The following is a 22,770-nucleotide window of genomic DNA, read 5'->3' as shown; positions in this document are numbered from 1 at the left end:
ATACTATCCTATTAATGAACTTGGTCTTTTGACCTACCTATTGCATTTGGTTGCATCTCTGAGGGAAATACGTTGAAAAATTGCCAGTAAAATGAATACAAAAATGAACTACATTTTTCCTTAATCTGGAATCAATGTTGTTTTGGAGCCCACAGTCAGCCTAAAGCACATAGCTTGTCTATTCCATTCTGGTAAACTCAGGCCAGTCTGACAATTTATCAGTCATATTTAGGACATCTCACTATCAGTCGCCTTCTAGTTCAAAGCCCTTTCTTCTCTCCTGGGCCCCTTACCACTGAGAAACTTTACATTAAACAAGAGGAAACAGGTGTGGACTGCTTTCTATTCCTCCGCTCTACTTTCTTTCTGGTCAATGTACCAGCTCCCAGGAAATGCTTTCAGCAGAACCCAGAGGAAGCAGTTCCTTCTTAGCTATGGCTTCATTTTTCTTCAGTTGAGGTTGGTACAGTTTGATCTCTTAGAGAGATGCTGGCTCTGTTGCGTAGCACACACCATGGTGTGTTGGTGCCCATGTGAGATATTTCTGGAAAGAGACTGCCTCACTACTGAGCAATGTCTTAAAGGGTGCAAACAAGATAGCCCACGCTCACAGCTACATTCTTGGGTTTATCCAGATCTCAGGGATTCTAGGAATCTGACATGGCAAATTTTAAATCCAAGAAAACAAGGAGGGGAAGATTTTGACTCCTCCCCACCTGCTTTGTTTTCTGCCACTTAACAAAGGCCATATGAAAAGCAGCTACCCGGTGCCCCCCCCCCCCCCCCCGCCACGTTCACAGACATTACCAGCCTTTCAGGGAGAAGCACCTTCCCTTCTTTGGGAGACACAGTGAGCACACTGGGCAGGGCAGTGGTAAAACCTTCACAAACTCCCCTTTCAACTCTCTTTCACCCACCCCACACCTCCTGATGCAAAAGTTTAGTGGGGCAGGGTGGGGGCACTTATTTTAACAAAAATAAATAAATATTTGTTCTTCAGTCCTTGCTTTTGGTTTTGCTCATCTATAACCCAGCACTTTCCACTTAGCCAGCAGGTGGAGGATAAGGAACCAGTCAGCAGGCTTCAATAAAAATAGTGGTGGATATACAGCATTAGGATTCGTGATTCATGTCTTTTTCTGATTTTTGCCCTATGCTCCAAGGCCTTAGAAGCAGAGAACTTACAATTTAACACTTCATACTGATGCTGGCAGGCAGCGTCCAGGGATCTAGAGGGGGTCTTGCAGGACTAGCCAAGAGGGTCCTTGGCTTCCCGGAGGCTGGAAATCAAATAGGAGCCAGCAGGAAGTGGGAGTAGAGCTTATGGAAGATATAGAGAAAGCAGATATAGAGGGAGTGTCTGGGAGACTCAGAAAAGAAAGGACCATGAGTCTTGTCTTTGCTCAGGGTCAGGGGGTTTTCACCGAGGAGAGTGGCCTGGTATATGTGTCCCCTCAGGCATCCAGGAACTGTTTAGAACAAAGATGAGGGCTCAGGTGTTATTCCTTGGAGCCAGGGGGCCTTGGCATTTAGATGTCTAGTGCTGGTGGTCTGGAATATCCATATATGAAAGCTTTGCCCGTCTATTCTCACCTTGTCCTTCCTTAGATGTTATCTATTCTAAAGAAATCATTAACTCCTTGTGCCTTACAAGGAGTGTAAAGTGTGGGCGGGGGTGCAGGTCCTAGCAAGAAGGACAGGGGGCATGTGTAAAGTGGGGTGGGGGTGCAGGTCCTAGCAAGAAGAGAAGCAGGAAAAGAAGCAAAAACAGATTTTCACAGAGTCCTTCAGTTTCCCTCTCTCAATACTGACTTTACGTACCTACTTCCCCCACATCTGTAACTCTTTCTGTATCCTATCTCTAAATTAATGGTGTAATTATCCACCCAATTTCACTCAATTCAGAATGCATGGATTATCCTGGTGCCTCCCTCATCCTTATCCGCTATATTCGATCAGTCATTAAATCCTGTAAATTCCTCCTTAGTCCTATATCTCTGTCATAACCCCCTCTCTGTCCCTCTACTCTCTTAATTCCAGCCTTCAACACCTTTTGCTTGAACAATTGCAATAAATTCCTAATTAGTTTCCAGTCAATGAAATCTCTCCCCACCCCACACTGAGTATATCTTCCCAATGATGTGACCCGGTAACGCTCCTTTTTCAAAATATTTGACATCTGTGGAAACAATACAAACCCCGTACTTGAGAAAAGAAAGTATGCAATCAGAAATTTATTTTCCTTTATCAAGTGAATACGTTTTAACTAATAAGAATCTTATAAATCGCCTGGGTGGCTCGGTTGGTTAAGCGTCTGCCTTCCGCTGAAGTCCTGATCCTTGGTCCTGGGATCAAGCAGGTCAGGGTCCAGGCTGCTTCTCCCTCGCCCTCGCCCTCCCCCTGCTTGTGCGTGCTCTCTCTTTCTTTCTCTCTCTCTCTCAAATAAATAAATAAAATCTTTTAAGAAAAAATCTTACAAATCACTTAACAAGGCATATTGTTTTTTCAGGTACTGTGTTGTGAATCCCTTCTCTTTGCTGATAACAGAAGCTGTAGGGAGAAAAAAAAAAAAAACCCCACGAAGGTAGCTAACAAAGAATCCATGTGCTAGCTAATCAAATTGGGTGAAGATCTAAAGATTAAATTGATCTTGCTTGACCTGTTCGCTATCTTAAGTGACAGATTTCTCTACAGTGTTTTCCTGCCATTTTCAAAGTAAAGAAATAAAAATTGTGTGCTGCCAAACTGTTTTATTACCCACATAAAATGTAAACCTTTATGTTTGTCAAGATTTACATGGTTAGAGGATTATCATAAATCACAATTAACAATAGCTGTGGAGATAAGGCTCATGAATTTTACATGTTGTTAATCATCTTATCTAACATAGCACCCCTCCAAGGCTTTCTGCAAGCTCTATTTTTTTCCATAGTACTTATCACCACCAAACATTTTGCCTATTTTTTGTCTCCACCAGAAAGTCAACAACGCCGTAAGGGCAAGGACTTTGTTTTGTCCAAACAACAGTATTGGTTGTTTTATTCATTTGTATACATCCCAAGTTCAGTGCTTGATACAAAGTGAGACTCAGCAAATATTTGTGTAATGGATAAAAGATAGCAAAAGAAAAACAAAACAAAACCTCCATCATGTAGCCGAGAAATGGCTTTTCACTTTACAAATTGTGTATAATGAATCGTCACAGTCCTCAGGACAAGGCAAGAGACAGAGGCCGTTTTTATCATGCCTGTTATACATCTACACACTGAAGCCTGAAAATGTGTCGTGGGGAAGTCAGAGCAATGGGGGAAAGAATCTGCTAAAATCTGGCCGGTAACCTTGTGTGATTTAGACCCTTTCCTGGATTTCATGAGCCAACCTTAGGCGTCAGACCCAAGAAACCAATTGGCTGCACTCTGAAACTACCATGTTTGGCACACTATTCATCTCGCATCTTGAGAAGGGGGAAAAAAGCAACATGAGGAAAAGAAAGAGGATACGGGATAATTTTTACTTCTCACACATTTAATATTCTTTTTCAATTTTTACGTGATTTTTGTAACTGCCGCCGGTGAAACTGTTGACACAGAAACGAAGACTAGCTCTGCTACCCATAGATAACATGGCTATAGTGCCTTCGCTGCCCATACCCAAAATGGACGCTGACTATGACGCTCCCGACACTTCACTACTGGCCCCGTCCCTCTAGCCCGGAACCCCTCCTCCCTACCGTGCCAGCCCTTCCGTCAGAGATCTGCTCATGATTGGGTGATCCTAGTGTTTGGCGATTCTCCGGATGTTGCGTCACTCAGTGAGTAGGGGAAATTGCGCGCGCGGAGACAGTAAGGAGCGGGCGGAGGTCCGGGGAGGTGTGCGCTTTTGCGTTTCGCCGGCCCGGAAGGGTAACTGCGGTTGAGGTGACCGGGGACTGAGGTATGGCTACTCCGGGCCTGCTGGCACCGGAGATCCACTGTCCTGACGGCCGGCTTCGCGGGTCCGTTGGGTGCATCCGAGGAGGTCTGAAGGCGGAGGCGCTGCTGGCTGCGTCACAGCCCAGCGGTGCCCCATCTTGGCGGCGCGTTAGGGTCATCGTCCTGCGGGTGACCGGGTGAAAGAGGGCGGCGGCGGTGGGGCTTGGGCAGACGGCAGGGGCTCGCCCCCGCTGCCCTCTTCTCCCTCGGGCAGAGCTGCTGAATCACTCAGCGGCTGGGCCGCACAGCCGCCGCCCTCTCAGATAAGGGGCTGCTGGAGCGGGGGTGTTGTAGGGTTGTGCGTTGACTTTGGGAGACTAGAGACTTGCTGCCGAGTTCTCAACCGAGTCTGGAGAGCTGGGTGAAATTTCTCGGGGGACGAGGCGCTTGAGCGCATCAATGCTTGCGGTGGCGTACGGGGTCCGTCATACTTTATTCATTTTATAGCTAAAATACCTCAGTCTCAGAGGGCAGACTCTCGCGAGGCCCCTTTCTGGCATGTGGCAGAAACAAAATTTCCACTTGGTTCTGTTGGGCGACATGGAGACCACCAGCGAGGCCTCATTCCTAGTCGATGTGTTGAGTACTGGGGGAGATAAACCACACAGGCTGAGATGATGTAATGGCGTGAAAGTAGTAGAAGGTCTTGGTATCTTCTCAGTGTTGTACACTCGTTATAAATTCAGTGGCAGAGCTGAAAGTACACTGGGTTAGGTATTTAGCAAGGATTCTTAGCTTTGGGGGTGCTAGGTAAAACGTTCCGGGGTCCTAATGATTCACATTAGAACCAGAGTTAAGGCCCAGCATCTACATTTTAAGATGAATCCCAGGTGGTTTCTGTACCTTCAGTACTTTCATCACATTTTGAAGGGAAGTAATATTTGGCATGTTTAACAGAAATGTATGTTTGATTACTGTTGATGTGAAACCTTACAGTGCAGCATGACCTTGAAGAGTTATTCATCTCTTCCTTGGATGACATTTTTCTTCTGCTCCAGGTCTTGTTTTAAATTTTCCTGTTGATTGCTGGTATAAATCTTAAAACCACATTTATAAACTGATCACACGCTGCAATTGTTTTAAGATATTAACATCTACTTTGTATTAGACACACAACTTTTACGGAGTCATACACAATATTCAAACTGGGATTTAATTCTCTTTTGGTGGTCATCCCATATTGGGTTCTTTGGGGTGGAGTTCTTGAAATAACAAGGAGTAAGCCAACAATTCATCATTAACATTTAAAAAGTGCACTACGTTTTTCTGTTAAAGTATGATTGACGGGCTCTTCTGTGTCTCTGGATCTTTTCTGTGTTACCCCCTCAGTTGGTTAATGGGTTATTTTTTGTCTGCGTCTTGAACTAGCATTTCAGATCTGCTTGGTAAACCTGGTGCACCACCATGCTGGCCGCAAGACTTCTGTGTCTCCGGACACTCCCTTCCAGGGTTTTCCAACCAGCTTTCACCAAGGCCTCCCCTATTGTGAAGAATTCCATCACGAAGAATCAATGGCTCTTAACACCCAGCAGGGTAAAGATAATCTGATATCTTATATTGTATCCTTCTCTTTATGCACCGGGACATTTTTGTTGTTGTTTTTGTTTTTTGACTGTATGAAGCTCCCTGTTCTGCCTTTAGTGATTTACTGAAACAGTTAGCTCTAATAATGTCCCAAATCAGCTCTTTCTCCCCATTAGTGTTGTGTCATTCTGTTCCTTCTTATCACATGTGAAAGACAGAAAGAGCTCCTATAACTTTCTCTTTACTTAGAGCTTTCGGAGTTTCATTCAGAGAATTTATAGTGATTTGTGTCCGATTGAGAGGTATATGATACAAGAAAGAAATTGTGGAGCCTGTAGTCAAAAGCTTAAGAACCCAGGAATATTAACATTTGGTCAATAGCTTATTAATAAGTTACTAAAAACGTCATTTCAGCTCTTGGTTAGAGAGTGCTAGAATCCATCAGGTTAGAGAGACACCCACTTTCTTTTATAATAGATTTCTCCATCATTCAAATCAGAAGTATAAATTTTGAAATGTGAGGTAGATAAGGAAATATATACAAGCTAAAAGAGACAGCTGTTTTCCTCTTAAATTAACTGTTCTGCTATTGAAAAAGAGCTTAAAAAAAGAAAAGGTAGCAGTCATCCCTCCCTTTGACTTTATGTTAAGAAAGGTAACTTTCTTGAGCCTATTTCCTAAATGAAAAAAAATGTAGCTAATACTTACTGAATGCATGTTTTTTTAAAAGTTAGTGTTTAAAATATGATCTAGGGATATAAATCTGTAGTTTATGAAATAATTATTCTGAAATTTTAAGAAGTTAAGTTGTAAACTAAGAATCTAAGTGAGTCACTTCAAAGATCAACCACAGGTAGGGTCTACATTTAATTTTTTAGATTGGCTGACAGACCTTTATAGTGAAACTACATACATAGAAAGTACCAAGTTATATAGAATTTTCTAGAGTAATGAGATTTAATTGTATTTTATTAATAACATTCTGTTTTCCTGTATGTATCGTATGTCTTTGTTTCATGTATGTCAGGAATATGCCACCAAGACAAGAGTTGGGATCCGGCGTGGGAAAATTGGCCAAGAACTTAAGGAGGCAGCAATGGAACCATCAGTGGAAAAAATATTTAAAAGTAGGCAGCAGTCTTTAGTTTTTGAACTGGAGTATGTGAATATGTTTTAAGAAGTCCATGAACAGCCTTCTAAAAATATGTGCAAATGAAAAAAAATTAAAATATGTGCAAACTTATGTATGTGAGCATTTTCTGTGAAGAAAGACAGTCATTCTTCAGGATCTCATGACCCAGAAAAGATTGATAATTCAAATTGGGTTCATTGGTTCCCAGTCATATTTCTTCCAGAGAAAATTTTACTTTTACCATTTTTTTTAAGATGATATTTATTTATTTGACAGAGAGAGAGACAGCCAGTGAGAGAGGGAACACAGGCAGGGGGAGTGGGAGAGGAAGAAGCAGGCTCCCAGCGGAGGAGTCTGATGTGGGGCTCGATCCCAGGACTCTGGGATCATGCCCTGAGCCGAAGGCAGACACTTAATAACTGAGCCACCCAGGTGCCCCTACTTTTACCATTTAAAAAAAAAAAGGATTAATAGTTAATATGCCATGATATAAAAGGTAAAATCTGTTAAGGAAGTCCAATTGAAGTTGAATAAAATCTTTACTCAAGCATACAATATTTATGTATGTTTTAAGTTGAGAGAAAATCACTAAAACGGATATTAATAAAAGCCTCGCTGTTCAAGAAGAGTCCTCTTAATTGGTTGTTCATATATTGCCTCCCTGGAAACAATACCTTAATGAAGTTCGTCTGGATTTCAGCTTTGCAAATTTAACTAGATTGTTAATCTACCCAAATCTATTCATAGAACACTATTGCTGTTTGTAAGGACCTTACAGAGTGTCGATATATTATAATGGGAAAGAGCTGTAATCTGTATCTCTCTGGGCATTTCTTTCTGATTAGTAAGTTTGCCCTAAAAGATAAATTATATGAATCATATAGCTATAGCATAGTAGTATTCTTCATGAACAAATTCAAACTAGAAGGAGTAAGATTCATCCAATTAAGATTTGGTAAGTTGTTTCTTTCCCTTGCTCTTACTTTAGGGCACCCTCTCCCTTGATTCTGCATACACTGATTACATTTTTGGTTCCTTTTTTTCTTTGCGTCAAGCATCATCTTTATTAATGGCACTTTATACGCTGGTATGACTATTAACATTTCTTTTTCATCTTTTTTTTTTTCATAAGAGCATCATGAGAACATAACCTAGATTCTTAGGAATAAATTTAAATAAAGAAGTATCCCCACATTACAGATATACTGCCTCCTTAAATTTCTAATCAAGTCTGACCCTTTTTGTATTAATACACCTATGTTTTAGCAGTGTCCTTTTTTACTGGTTCCCTAATTTTGAAGCCACTTAATCCCCATATGTTCTAATTATGGTTGTTAGAAAGGACTATGGTATATAGTTCGATTTTCCTCATACAAATATTAGAAGGGGCTTACCATAAACATTTTAATTTAGTCAAGATATGACTGTATTAATGTGCATTTCCTCTTGTGTTCTCTAGTTGATCAAATGGGAAGATGGGTTATTGCTGGAGGGGCTGCTGTCGGTCTTGGAGCATTGTGCTACTATGGCTTGGGAATGTCTAATGAGATTGGAGCTATTGAAAAGGCTGTGTAAGTAATTAATTTCCAAACATTTGCAATCTTCAAGGTTCCAATTTTGTTTTCATCCTTCTCTTTTGCCACTTTTGAAATGTTTCATATCTAATCTTCTAACTGTAGAAATATACTTGAATAAAAATAAAACCTCTTGACATCTGTGCAGACTTAAATAAAAAATCTTTTACTAACGTTATATGTGTTTAAGCACGGAGAAAATGTGTTTCTTTGTATATGTGCCAAGTGCTTATGTTTTATATCATTTAATTTTATGATTAACTCCAATGTATGCATCATTATTTCTATAATAAATGAGATAAGATTAGAGCAATAAGTTGGTATTAACTATGTTGTGTCTTTAACAGAATTTGGCCTCAGTATGTGAAGGATAGAATTCATTCTACCTATATGTACTTAGCAGGAAGTATTGGTTTAACAGCTCTGTCTGCCCTGGCAGTGAGCAGAACTCCTGTTCTCATGAACTTCATGATGAGAGGCTCTTGGGTGGTAAGTCAGCTTGTTTTTGCTTTCCTTTTTCACTAAGTATCAAAAGATTAGACAAGATATTGGGGGACAGGTATTAAATGGAAAGGAATCCCTTACTATATTGAACAAGTAGTTCAAATCTATGAATTAATAGTGCAGCTGAGACAAATTAGGAATTACGTTCTGAGATAAATCAGGAATTATTCTTTGTTGAGTTTGTATTTAAATAGTGGCAAAGGGGTTGACCAAGCTTAGAGGAATATCCTACGTACCTAGCAGCAGAGATCAAACAGCCTGTGTTGTGTAGCAGTTTATTTAATAAAGCTGGGGGCAGGGGCGACATGACAAATGCAAAACCATCTTAGAAGTCAGTGGAAAATATTTGTTGCGAACACTTGAACTTTCTTGACCCCGTGTAAGGTTTTATATTCTGTGTTTCTTGAGCATTTGTTACTTTGTTAGATACCAAAAAAATGATTTCAAAAGTGGTAGCTGTTTTTCTACTATCTGGTTGAAGAAATGAGCTTAAGTGGTAAAGGATGTGCAATAAGAAGTAGAAAGTGTAAAATCAGTTGAAAGACTCTCTTTGTCTTGGACTAGTAGTGAAGTTTCGTGCAGGAGACATTTATTTCATCAGAACTGTTGGAGGCCAGCATTTTTTATTGTAGGAGAGGTCAAAGGTAGTCTAGGTTTGCAGAACAGCTTGAGGAAAGGAGAAGAGGTAGTCCTTGAAACTGGCTTCATACATGATCGGGATCGAGCCCCGCATTAGGATCCCTGCTCAGTGGGGAGTCTGCTTCTCATTGCCTCACTCGCTCTCACTTGCTCACTCTCTCTCAAATAAAATCTTTAAAAAAAAAAAAAAAAGACTGAGATAAAACTGGCTTCACAATAGTGTCAAGAGTGGAATTCGAGTATTTGAGGTCTAGCGTGTGAAGAAGACACAATTAGGGAATATTTGATTGCTACACTGAGGAAAGTGCCTAAGTAGAGGCTATTGCAGATACTGAAACAGCAAAAATATATATATATTTTTTAAAGATTTTATTTAGTTATTTATTCGACAGAGATAGAGACAGCCAGCGAGAGAGGGAACACAAGCAGGGGGAGTGGGAGAGGAAGAAGCAGGCTCATAGCGGAGGAGCCCGATGTGGGGCTCGATCCCATAACGCCGGGATCACGCCCTGAGCCGAAGGCAGATGCTTAACCGCTGTGCCACCCAGGCGCCCCAGCAAAAATATTTTTTGTATTTGAGTTCTAAGAACTCAAATGGAAGAGACAAGAAGCAAGTATACCAGCTGTGTGTTTGCATGATCTGAAATGAAGGATTGTAAGAACGTGAACTATGAGTTTGAGACGGGAAGGGAGACGGGAGAGTTAATATACGATTTCCCATCGGTAACCAGCTCTAGCTTCCATCCAACTTCCGAAGCCATAATATGTCCACTGTACTTTCCAGGGGAGAACCAGTTAGGATAGCATGGCCATTTGGACACTATTCAGGTGCGTGTTATGGATCTCCTAGCCTAGAAGTCCATGAGGGCACAGACTAAGCATGGTACATTCTCACCGGGAATGTAAGTTTTAATCAGATAGATAATATAAATGCTTTTTAATGAAACACCATGGCTATAAGAGAAAAATTAAAATATACAAAAGAGTTTAGCCCCTGAAATAAGACTTCAGAGAAGTTCGTGCTTGGGCCATATTCTCATCTTCCTGTGAGCATAAGATCATTCTCACCTGCTGTTAGGGCTACTTAAATAAAATAGTTTGGAAAGCCAGGCAAGTGCTGCAGAGATGAAGATGAAGCTTTTTGAGGGTGGCAGACATACAATGTCAAAGTTGGTATCAAGTGATTTTAGAACAGAGAAGAGGCTTCTGACACTGCTCGTGGCATTCAGTGTCCCTCCCAGAAAAACTTTGCAGGTGAGGAGGTAATCCTTGAATAAGTCAACCAGATAGAAAAGATGTGTTCTTAGGCAAAATGAACAGAATTAAAGAGGCATGAGACGGGGGCGTGTTTGCATCCCCACCATTTTAATGTAGCTTGAGTGTGTAGAGTATGGAAATGTAAAAGGCAGAAAATGCAACTGGGTCATGAACATGAAGGACCTTAAAAGAAAAAAATGCAATTGTGGTAAATATCCTGAAAATGCCGTACATTTGTGTGAAGTATAAAGAAATGTGTGAGTGGTTTTTAATAATTATTTCTCCGTTAGAAAATGATAGGGTAGAACCCATCGTGCTTATTTACATTAATATGAGCAAAGGCTCTCCCATATTCAGCGAAAACAGCTGTTAACGTCTTTATCTATACTTTATGTCGGAGGTTGAACATTCACATGTCGTGGGTCAGACAGATAATGGAGAGGGGCTAGGCAGGCCTGGTACGTCACACAGGGAATTAGTGACATCTAAGCAAAGGCAAGCATTCACATTCAATTGATTTTTGAGTAGTTGGGCTACAAAATATCTGCTGTTTTGTCCAAGAGCTGCAAGTTTGCAGTTTCTGCTTCAAGTTTCCTAAAGATTCATTATCATCATTTTCTATTCCGTGCATTTCTTTCTTACACGCACAGGAAATAAGTGTTACAACAATGGCAATCTAAGGCAAAGAAAATGGATGGAGGACCAAGTCAGCCAGAAAACTAAGAGGATTGAGAAGTAGCATCTTACTCTCCTATTTTCCATATGCTTCTGTTCTTTAGGTTTTTATTTAGGATATGATGGAGTTTAAGACCGTGTACTCTCTCTCTCTATATATATATGTGTATATATATATATATTTATATGTATGTATAGCTATATTCTAATTGGTGTATCATGATTTTTTAAAATGCTTTCTGTGCTATACAAAAATAAAAATTATTTTGGGGCTCTTATTTTTTTTTAAAGATTTATTTAAAGATTTTACTTACTTGAGAGAGAGAGAACAAGCATGGGGAGGAGGCAGAGGACAAGCAGACTCTCCCCACTGAGCAGGGAGCCAGACATGGGACTCAATCCCAGGACCTGAAATCATGACCTGAGCCGAAGCCAGACGCTTAACCAACTGAGCCACCAGGCACCCCAATATTTATTTATTTATTTATTTGAGAGTGATGGAGCATGTGAGCTTGAGCATTGGGGGCGGGGGGCAGGGGCAGAGAGGGAGAGAGAATCCCAAGCGGACTCCATGCTGAGCTCAGAGCCTGACCTGAGGCTCGATCTCGTGACCCTGAGATCATGACCTGAGCCGAAACCAAGAGTCAAACGCTTAACCAACTGAGCCACCCAGGCACTCCTATTTTGGGATTCTTAAAGAGGTTTTGTTAAACCTTTTGTCTAGCAAAAATAAAATTTTTTAAAAGATGGTGGTATCAGAGAGCTCAACTTAACTCACTTGGAGGTGTCTGCAAAACTTTGTGTGACAGTAGGGGGCAGTCTTGCCCCTACTAGGATCAGTTCATTATCCTTAATCTTTTTAAACAGATTTTTTTGAGGAACTAGCTGAACTTGGAACTTATGGGCTTCTACTTACAAGGATTGATTTTTATCAGTAATATTTGTCTTTCAGACAATTGGTGCAACCTTTGCAGCCATGATTGGAGCTGGAATGATGGTACAGTCAATACCATATGACCAGAGCCCAGGCCCAAAACATCTTGCCTGGTTACTACATTCTGGTATGTTCTAATTTAAAATTTTTACTTAACAGCCTTCATTACTATCTTTTGTGGTGTCTCTTCACAATTGTAAATGACTTGTGCATAATTTAATAAAACCTTGTGTTTAGAAAACACAAATTTTTTATACTTATTGGTGGTGGTTTATTGCGGGACCTCTACTCTGAAAAGTTAATGATTCTGATACCAAGACCATAGACATCCGCAGTGTTACATCTGGCCTCCTTTGACAGTCCGGTATATGTAGATTTCCTTTATGTATTTTGTCTACTCCTGGGAGGTTTCAAGCCTGCTACACATTACTTGAGAATTGTTCTTATGCTGTATATTTAGAAGAATTTAGAAATGAGAGTGGAGAAGAAAAGGAGGAGGTAAGACACGTGAAAGAGTAGGAGATGATGATTTTGCAGTAGAGCATTGGAAGAAAGAACACAGTAAAAAAAGATTTTTGGAAATGCATTTGTGTCTGATACGATTAGCTGGGTCATTATTTAGATAGGTTTGGCACAAAGTTACTGTGGACGGGGGCAAAGGCTGTCCACCTGTAGTATTGTAGGACAGTTTTAATATCCTTTTACAGGTATATGTTGTGATATCTCCCTTAATTGTGGAGAGACAGATACTTTAGATAAAGTGTTTTCCATCTCAGGTATCACAGGATAGTCGCTGTCTGTGGGTTGAGTAAAGAGCCAGCTAGACCCAGAAACAAAAATACTTAGATACATATTCTCTACTACAAAACAAGACAAATTTTATTTTTTCTAATTTTTTTCTATTTGAGTATAGCTGACACACAATGTTACAGTAGTTGCCGGTATACAACATAGTGATGCAACTTCTCTATACATTTTGCTATACTCCCCACAAGTGTAGCCACCGTCTGTCACCATACAGCACTATTCTAGTATCACTGACTGTGTTCCCTGTGCTGTGCCTTTTACTCCTGTGACTACTCCGTAACTGGAAGCCTGTATCTGCCTTCCCCTTCACCCATTTTGCACACCCTGCCACCTCCCCTCTGGCAACATCAGTTTGTTCTCTGTCTTTATGGGTCTGTTTCTGCTTTTTATTTGCTTATTCAGTTAAAACAAGACAAATTTTACAAGCATTTCCCTGAAACGGAACGTGAAGTGTTTCTAACATGGGTTAATACATGGAAATTAGGTACTTGGCATCCAGTATGACAAATTCCTGGTGTGAACTATGTCATTTATATTCTTCATGTGCTGTCTTTGTTTTGGTAAGTATGAGACAGCATGACTTGACAACCTTGGTTTTCAAGTCTGTTCTATTAGGTCTGAGGTTATTCAACTGTAGATATTCTCCATGGAGCTTTACAGGATAAAATCCTTGTGATTGAGGGAGGTGGTCCATTATCTTCTAGTACCAATAACCTTTTTAAGAAAAAATTATTCAAGATACAATGTGTACTTCTGTAAAATGTAGTATCTCTGAATGCCATCTATAAATATTTAAGGATTATTCAGCTTAAAAACAACTACATACCATCGTGGTATATAGAAAACTTTTTTTTTCTCGAGTATGTATCTTTGCATTTAAACACCAAAATCCTCACCATCTGAGTTAAGCATTATTATCTTGCCCAGTGAATGGAGTTCTGCACCTGTTTCCCATTTTAGACACTGAGTTCCTTGAGAAAACAGGTTCAGTGTTTTTATCTCTGATAAATAGTAGATACTTAGTGACTTACTGAATTAAATTAAAATAGCTGTGTAGTTTCAGTTTAGAATAAAGGCTATCTGGGTTGCTTAGAAAACTCCTTTTAATCTGCTATTATTAGTGTATAAATTATTTGGGTCAAAGTATTTTATGTGTTGGAGGGGGACCCCAAGACCACCCATTCATTCATTCAGTGTTTTTTTAGGAGTCCTAAGACTGAGCATATAGTTGTCCTCAGAGCTAAGGTTTATTACAATAAAAGGACACGTGATAGCATCTGCAAGGGGAAAAAATATAGGCAGAGTGTGGAGCAATTCATCCACAGGCTTTCAGTGCTCCCTCCTTTCTTTGAGGGGACTTCTCAAGCAAGTGAGAAGTGGCAGTGAGGTGGAAGCCCATTAGGGACTTGGTGCCTGAGGGTTTTTATTTAGGGCTGATCATGTAAGCACCTTCCTAGCAACTACCAAAATACAGATGTCCAGAAGGAAAGCAAGCTTTCCGCATAACTCACATTGTTTTCACAAGAAGTCTCACCCTCCCACTTATAGAATACTTCATGTGCCAAGTTCTTAAGTAACCGATGACCTTAGGCCTGCTATGGTAACCCTTCCCTGTACAGCATGAATGCGAGTTTTTGCTTTACATTTCACCCATATCTTAAGAAGCTGTGCAAGCAAGCATTAACATTTCCATTTCACGGGTGAGGAAGTGGAGACTATGTGAGGTCAGACCGGCAGGTGCCACAGTCAGAACTGACACCGTTATTTCTTCAAGTCCATCCTTCTGTCTACTCTTTCTTTCACTGGTATGTTTGAGATTGAGACCTGAAGGGGGTTTGATGACCCAAAGGCAATCCCTCACAGTATTAAAGGGACGTCAGAGTTGGCTTTTGACCAGTATTAACATCTCAGTGCATTCCATTTTCATTTTTCACCCAAATGTTTAGCACTGTTTCAACACAGCTGTGGTCTTAATCAGGGCTAAGTGATACTGTGCAGGAATTACTGAAATGATCGTTGGAAGACTATTCGAACTGTTTTTCCCCCCCAGCTTTATGAGGATATAATTGACACATAACACCATATAAGCTTTAAGATGTATAACTTGTTGATTTGATACATACATACATTGCAAAATGATGACCACCATAGCATTAGCTAACACTTCCATTCCATATTTACCATTTCTTTTTTGTGGTGTGAGAACATTTAAAATCTATTCTGTTAGCAACATTCAAGTATATGATAAAGGATTAGCTATAATCACCATGCTGTACATTTGGGTCTTCACATTTGTTCATCTTATAGCTGGAAATCTGTACCCTTTGACCAGTATCTCCTCGTTTCCCCCATACCTCTACCCCTGGTAACCACCACTCTACTCTGTTTCTCTGAGTTTGACTTTTTTAGATTCTTAGTATAATTGAGATCCTGTATTTGTCTTTCTCATACTTCACTTAGTATAATGCCCTCAGGGTCCATTCATGTTGTCAAAAATGGCAAGGTTTCATTCTTTTTTATAGCTGAATATTATTCCATTTTGTATATACACCATATCATCTTTATTCATCCATTGAAGGACAATTTGGTTTTTGTATCTTGGAGATTGTGAGCAATGCTGCAGTGAACATGGGAGTACAGTCATCTCTATGAGATCCTGATTTCAGTTCTTTTGGTTATAAACCCAAAAGTGGGATTGTTGAATCATATAGTAGTTATAGTTTTAATTTTTTAAGGAACCTCCATACTTTTCCATTGTGGCTATACCAGTTGGATGAATGCCAGTTTGATTGGCAATAATAATGTTGAGATATCCTTGTTAGTTTTGTAATTGATATGTCCTTAAGCAGCAAACATCTATTACTATTTAAAATTTTTATGAGAAAATATCATTGAAAAATCTCTGACAATCTCCTTTAAAGTTTTGCTAAAGCTACAGGAAGGCTGGACTACAGCTGCACACACCATCAGAACCAGGCCTTAGAGAACAGGCTCATCAAAGAGCCAGATAGTGGGGCACAGACCTTTAGAAGGACCTGCAGCGGCTGATGAGAAAGTCCTAGAGGACCAGACCCCCCCCCCCCCCCCCGCCAAAGGCCTCAAACTTAAGGGCTATTGTTATGAAAAGGCCAGGACTCAGGTGCCCACATTCTGTGAGGACAAGTCTCCCAGAAGGCCAGAACACACAGAGTCTGATTGCCAAAGAGCTAGGCCATAAGTATTGGACCTCTCAGAGGACTCTGGCATCTGGGACGAGACCTTGGCAGACCATGGTGGCCAGGATCTTTGGAAAACTAAGCCATCCAAGGGCCAGACCCCCAGTGATAAAAGCTCCAGAGATAGAATCTCCAGTAAACCTAGCCATGAAGAACGGAAAAACCAGAGGATTGTACCATGGCTGTCAAGGCCACCTGGGAAACTGTCTTTGTTAGGGTGAGCCTACACAGGAGAGGACCACTGGCAGGACAGGCCATGGAAAACAGGACCACCAGGCTAGACCCTGGAGAGCCAGGGGAGGACCAGGTTCCATGGGGTGGCAATGGGGGGTTGGGATGCTATGAAAGGGCCATGAACGAGGCAAGATCTCACTCATCTTTACTCCCTGGTACAAGCTCTACATCCTGACCGCATCCATTGGTGGCTAATGGGGTCAAGAGAAGCGGAGCAATGAGCTGACACATAAGTATAGGGAAAGGAAGAAGGAGGACACTCTTTTATCCTCTGCCTGTGGCTTAGTCCAAATTTCAGGACAGGGAGTTGCCTAGGGTAAGTAAAGTCGGGAGCCTGATGAAGAGTAAAGGTTTTTTCTTGGCTTCTGCAAAAAAATATTGTTTTTTGCTAAAAATTTTGCTGTCAGTTGTAAAACTGATGGGAATCCTAATAGAAATGTAAAGATTCCTAGAGGAATTTTTAATCCAGTGTCCTGTCTGACAGCAAAAGATATTTTTAATTGCTCATTATCATGAGATATCTTCCTACTTGATCTAGAAATGTTACTCTCACAAAAGAGACATACTGGTGTTGAAATTATAGTATGACAATAGCTGTGCCTATTCCATGAGTTAAACTATGGACATTTAATATTTAATAAGAGGATAACTTGTTCTACTCACCACTGAAATAATGCCTTATCTAAGATTTATTTTTTTAATTAAGGAGTTCTGTTTGCTGATTAAATTACTGCTACCTTTCACTGTAATTTTTCGGAACTTGTTTATAAATATCTGACAACTAAAACTACTGTTCACAAGCTGAGATGACATTCCCTGTTCCGAAGGAAACAGCAGTGCCTGTCCTTGAAGTTCCTGCATTTTAGAATTAGCATCCTCTACACATTCTCTCGTTTTACCTTGTTCCCTCTTGGCAGCAGCAGGTTTGACCTTCAGTTACTCACTTCAAGCCTTTTAATCTCAGTTCGTATGTATGTGATTATTGTTGCAAAGAATATGAGTAGGCTCACATCCAGATAATGAACTACATAGAATTTAATAAAGTTATTTAAAAATCTAGATTCGTATTTGTATTCTGAGTTGAGACAGTTTAAGAACAGTGTTACTGTTGGGATTTTGAATTTCGATAGCTGCAAGTTTGGGCTGTGGAATTCAGGGGTAGTACTACCTAAATAAGGGAGAGAGACTTTGTAGTCTTGTTGTTTAACAATCAGGTATACAATTTATCAGAAGTGGCATTTTCTTTTTGGTTGTTATTTAGTAAATACTTAACTACTTGCTCTTTCTCCAGGTGTGATGGGTGCAGTGGTGGCTCCACTGACGATACTAGGGGGACCTCTTCTCGTCAGAGCTGCATGGTACACAGCAGGCATTGTGGGAGGCCTCTCCACTGTGGCCATGTGCGCACCTAGTGAGAAGTTTCTAAACATGGGAGCACCGCTGGGAGTGGGCCTGGGTCTCGTCTTTGTATCCTCACTGGGTAAGTCGCTGTGCTTTGACACTTACTTGGTTCTTGGTATCCTAAAATCATTGATGTACTCAGTTATCCTAATGGAGGGAATTTATTAAGAGTCACTTTTAAAAGTTTAAAAGGGAAACACTAATGAGAGTGTATTTTCTTATTTGGCATTGTGGTAAACACAATTTTTGGTTTTACCAAATACATCTAAAATGGAAAAGTTGGTCTGGGGAACATCAGAATTGCTCTTGATGCAAGAGCCTTTCTGTAATGTGAGCAAATGACCCATTTCAAGAATGAGTGTAATGGGTTTGCAACTTGAATGTGCATAAAATTACACAGTGCACATAATCCTTTTCTTATCTGTGCAGTACACCAAAAGAAGGTCTTTTTTTTTTCTTAAGTAATATTAATCATAAATCCAGTTCTAGAAGATTCCTTTTTTTTTCCCCCTCCCAGGATCTATGTTTCTTCCACCTACCACTGTGGCTGGTGCCACTTTGTACTCAGTGGCAATTTATGGTGGATTAGTTCTTTTCAGCATGTTTCTTCTGTATGATACGCAGAAAGTAATCAAGCGTGCAGAAATAATACCAGCGTATGGAGTTCAAAAATACGATCCCATCAATTCGTAAGTAGTCTTTAATGTCTTTCCTTTGTTACACAGGACATTTGTGTTATTACGGTCTATTTTTTTTTATGGCTGTATTAATTTCCTAGGGCTACTGTAACAGACTACAAACTGAATGGTTAAAACAATGGAAATTTATATTCTCGCAGTTCTGGGCTCCAGAAGTCTGAAATCAGGGTTGATAACCTTCCAAGGGCTCTAAGAGAATCTGTTCCATGCCTCTCCTCGAGGTTCTGGTTTTGGTCAGCAGTCCTTGGTGTTCCTGGGCTTCTGTCATAGACGCATTACCCCAATCTCTGCCTCTGTCTTCACAGCATTTTTCCTGTGTGTCTGTCTCTGTCTGTAGTCATTTTGAATTGAGGCGCACCCTACTCCATTATTAACCTCATCTTAACTCACATCTTGATAACATTTGCAGAGACCCTATTTCCAACTAAGGTCACATTTATAGGTACAGGGATTAGGATGTCAACCTGTCTTTTGAATTCAACTCAAAATAATGGGTTTGTCAAATTGTGCTATTTTATTTCTGTTGCTGTTTGGTCTGTTTTATCTCTTTAGTAACCTATATATCCACAGAACTTTTGATTAGATGGTAACTAAGTATAATATTTAGGTATTCAGTTAAGTCAGTATTTACCTATTTTTGTTGATTAACTTCATGGTGCTGCGACTGTTATATAATAATGCTTTTCCCTTTTCTTGGACTCTCCACCAAAGTAGGTTGTTTTATTTAAACAACTTGAGTTTCATGTTGTCTCTCACATTTTTTAAAGTGGTGTTTTTTCCTTTCCTTTTACATTTGTCTGTTGAACTTTAACAAAAATTCATCATAATTGTTTTTTAAACATGCTGCTTTAACGCAGTTTTGTAACAGTTTTCTTTGGTTGACTGTTGGGGGGGTTGCCTTGAGGAGCTGTATTATATTTTAAAATGCCAGACTTGTGTCTGACACATTTTTGTGAAGGTGTTTCTCAGATTTTGTCTGGATTATTTCATTGTCTATCACCCAGGGTTTTTGTTTTTGTTTTTTTTGCAAGATACGATACTCATAAGAGCGTGTCAGAGGATAGAATAATGATTTTTTTTAATTGTTCTTTAACATTTCAAAGATTAATCTGCCAGAAAAAAATCTCGACTATTGTCTGGGGCTTCTTCAGTTGGCATCTTTTCTTTTTTTAATTTTCATTTCAAATACCTAAGACAGATAATCAGTATTGCTTTTTCTTTTCTAGACTAAGAAATAGTTTTTATCGTTATTAGAATTACATCATCTATAACTGGCCATCATTTTCTTTTCTAGGATGCTGGGGATCTACATGGATACCTTAAATATATTTATGCGAGTTGCCAGTATTCTAGCAACTGGAAGCAACAGAAAGAAATGAAGTGCCTCAGCTTCTGACTTCTTTGATACATCAGATATCTTGCTTGTTGAATAGGGATAGGTATCCATTAAATAGTTTGTACAAGCAGCTTTCATTGAAGTTTAGAAGATAAGACTTGTCAACATGTTTCAGTTGTTCCGGTGATGTGAGGCTTTAGGTCTCCTTTTTCTTCTGCAGAATAAATTAAGTTGTTCTCTTCCAAATAAGCACACACATTTCCAGTTCTCATGTTTGAGTAATTCTTGTATGTTTTGATGAATGTGAAAACTTAAGTATGTGTTGTGAGAATTTAACTGTTCTATTTTAAAATTTATTTGAGTGAAAATTAGCAAACTCTTTTGTTGCATATCTTTTGAAATGCAGAAATATTAACAAGTAATGTCATAAGTGATGTAGAGGTTTGGTAAAGGGACCAGAGAGAAGCGAAGGGTCACCTGCAATCTTTCTTTGAATACTTAGCACTTGTATAATTGATGGTAAGCCAGAAAGAGGGGTCTGGTGATTTGGAAACAAATAGATCATCACTGTTTTTACATTCATCTGTCGAACTTACCAAAGCATTGAGTATAAGACAAAGATAAAGGTGATTCATTCTCCTGATGCTCCTTTCTTTCTCCGTGCTATCTTTACAACATACGTGTGATTTTGTTTGGCTTCTCATTGTTTGACACTGCTAGGACAGTCCAGAATGTTGATTGTATGGAGAATTCCTGGTATGTGTTATATATGTTTAAGTTTTACTTTTGAGCCTTGTAGAACAAAATATCCTTAAAACTCTTCTCAGGATAAAACATTCAAAGCATGGAAACTCTTGTATTTTCAAATATACATATACCGTGTTCCTAATTGCTGAATTTTTTTGCCTATTTATTGAAATGTTTAATAGAATACATGCTTGCCTTTCTCATCTCTTCAGGCTTTGAAGCTTTTATCAGAAAAGCCTGTTTGTGGCTCACACGTAAGATTGTGAAAGCAGTTTTTCTCCCAAGACTTGGTTTCTTGGGTTCCTCTCAGACAAAGCACTAAAAAAAAACGGAAGACATAGGTAGTCTTTCTTCATGAACTGTGTCAGTCAAAACCGTAATAGGCAAAGTGCTCCGTTAGCGTTTACCCCAGCAGACTTGTCCTTCTCTCCTTCATAGAGTATTACCTGACTCTCTTGTGACGTTTGTGTTTTGATACAGAAGAGTTATTTTTGGAAGTTTAATGAATGAGTTAAGTGTGTATAATTATTGAAATGATTGGTATTTTTGACAAGTATTTATTACAGTAATCCAGAAGTAACTATTCTAACCACCTCAAATTACATAGAATGCTTATTGCTGAAATAATAAAGGTTCCGGCCAGATGGTAATTGGTCTTGTAATTTTTCCAGCTGAACCATATGCATACTTTTTGAATAGAGGATTTGTTTCATTTATTTTCTCTTCCTGACCTAGTACGTAGAATACAGTGTGATTATGACCATAGTACTTAACAGCCAGACTGCCTTTATTTGAGCCCCGGCTCTTCCACTTATTTCTTATGGGAGCTTGGGCAAATTACTTAACCTCTGTGTGCCCATTTTCTTACCTATAAAATGAAGACGGTAACAGAACCTACCTCATAGGATTGGGGTACAATGTGTGGGCATTTAGCACCATGTAAGTTTTAGCTGCTGTTGCTGTTTGGGGGGCGGAGTTCTCCTAAGAAAAATCTAAGTGCCAAACTTCTATTTTTTCCATTAATCTCTACTGTATCGGTGCGATCTTAAAGGTCCTGTTGTCTTCAGTCATATTTTAGAACCCAAAATTTATATCCCTGTGTTTGGATGGTGTCACACAAGGTAAAATGATAGAATATCAACAATGGGTGTCAGGCAAAAGCTTCTTTAGAAAAACAAGGTTTTTTGGTTTTTGTTGTTTTTTTTTTTTTTTAATTTAATGACTTGGTATTTTATTGCATCACTTTTTCTGACTTTGCTAAGACAGTGAAGATTTTGGTATAAAAAGTGAGTTATATAGGGGGGTAATCAGAAGGGGGAATGAAGCATGAGACACTATGGACTCTGAAAAACAAACTGAGGGCTTCAGAGGGGAGGGGGTGGGGGACTGGGATAGACTGGTGATGGGTAGTAAGGAGGGCACGTATTCCATGGTGCACTGGGTGTTACACATAACTAATGAATCATGGAACTTTACATCAAAAACCAGGGATGTACTGTATGGTGACTAACATAATAAAAAATATATGATTATAAAATTAAAAATAAATCATTGCATCTTCCAAAAAAAAAAAGTGAGTTATATAAAATGTAAATACAGAATAAAATATCGTAACAGGTGTAAGGTGATAACGAAAAAAATCCCTGGTTGCTAGGCTCCATTAACATGCCACTGAGGGTTTTTCTTCACATCATAGAGAAGAGTGAAGACCTGCATGTGGATAGGCTTTAGGCAAAAAAGAAAAACATCACCTGAAGCTTTACGGGATAACTGAGAGACGTATTTAAAAATCACACAAAAAATAAAGGCCCTTTTGGTTTGCTTAGAATGCTATCGTGGCCATCCAGTCAGAAAACGAGTGTGACAGGCACCATGCTGCCTAAACCCAGGGGAGACAACCAGGGTCCTTCAGGGCAAGTGTCCTAAGAGCACAGCAGTGAGTTTCCAAGGTGTGCCAGGAGGAAGTCTTCCAAGACTGAACAAGAGTTAAACAGCACACAGCAAAGGAAGTGAGGGTGTTTCACACGGCCGGAGTATGATGGAGGAGGGGTCGGAAAGCGAAGGATGGCAGGAAATGCCAGTTCCCTTGAAGCACCTGATGACCTGCTCACAACACGTGTGT

At 39.7% G+C, this 22,770-nt stretch overlaps 1 protein-coding gene across 2 annotated transcripts; it reads left to right on the top strand.

Annotated features, from left to right (window-relative positions):
• Positions 1 to 3,724: 3,724 nt before the first annotated feature.
• GHITM (growth hormone inducible transmembrane protein) lies at positions 3,725 to 21,298 on the top strand. Of its 2 annotated transcripts, none has more exons than XM_057308895.1 (9): positions 3,725 to 3,811; positions 5,340 to 5,504; positions 6,523 to 6,622; positions 8,087 to 8,198; positions 8,549 to 8,690; positions 12,229 to 12,337; positions 17,758 to 17,946; positions 18,385 to 18,556; positions 19,860 to 21,298. In XM_057308895.1, the coding sequence occupies exons 2-9, from the start codon at positions 5,376 to 5,378 to the stop codon at positions 19,942 to 19,944; spliced, it is 1,038 nt and encodes a 345-aa protein (XP_057164878.1). In that variant the 5' UTR covers positions 3,725 to 3,811; positions 5,340 to 5,375; the 3' UTR covers positions 19,945 to 21,298. The 2 variants fall into 2 exon arrangements, with proteins under 2 accessions (XP_057164878.1, XP_026360365.1); XM_026504580.4 differs by having other exon boundaries at positions 3,798 to 3,933.
• The last annotated feature ends 1,472 nt before the right edge of the window (positions 21,299 to 22,770 follow it).

This window comes from Ursus arctos, unplaced genomic scaffold (assembly GCF_023065955.2).
Source record: "Ursus arctos isolate Adak ecotype North America unplaced genomic scaffold, UrsArc2.0 scaffold_7, whole genome shotgun sequence".
In the NCBI taxonomy this organism is placed as follows: Eukaryota; Metazoa; Chordata; class Mammalia; order Carnivora; family Ursidae; genus Ursus; species Ursus arctos.
This window is presented reverse-complemented; position numbering and strand designations above follow the sequence as displayed.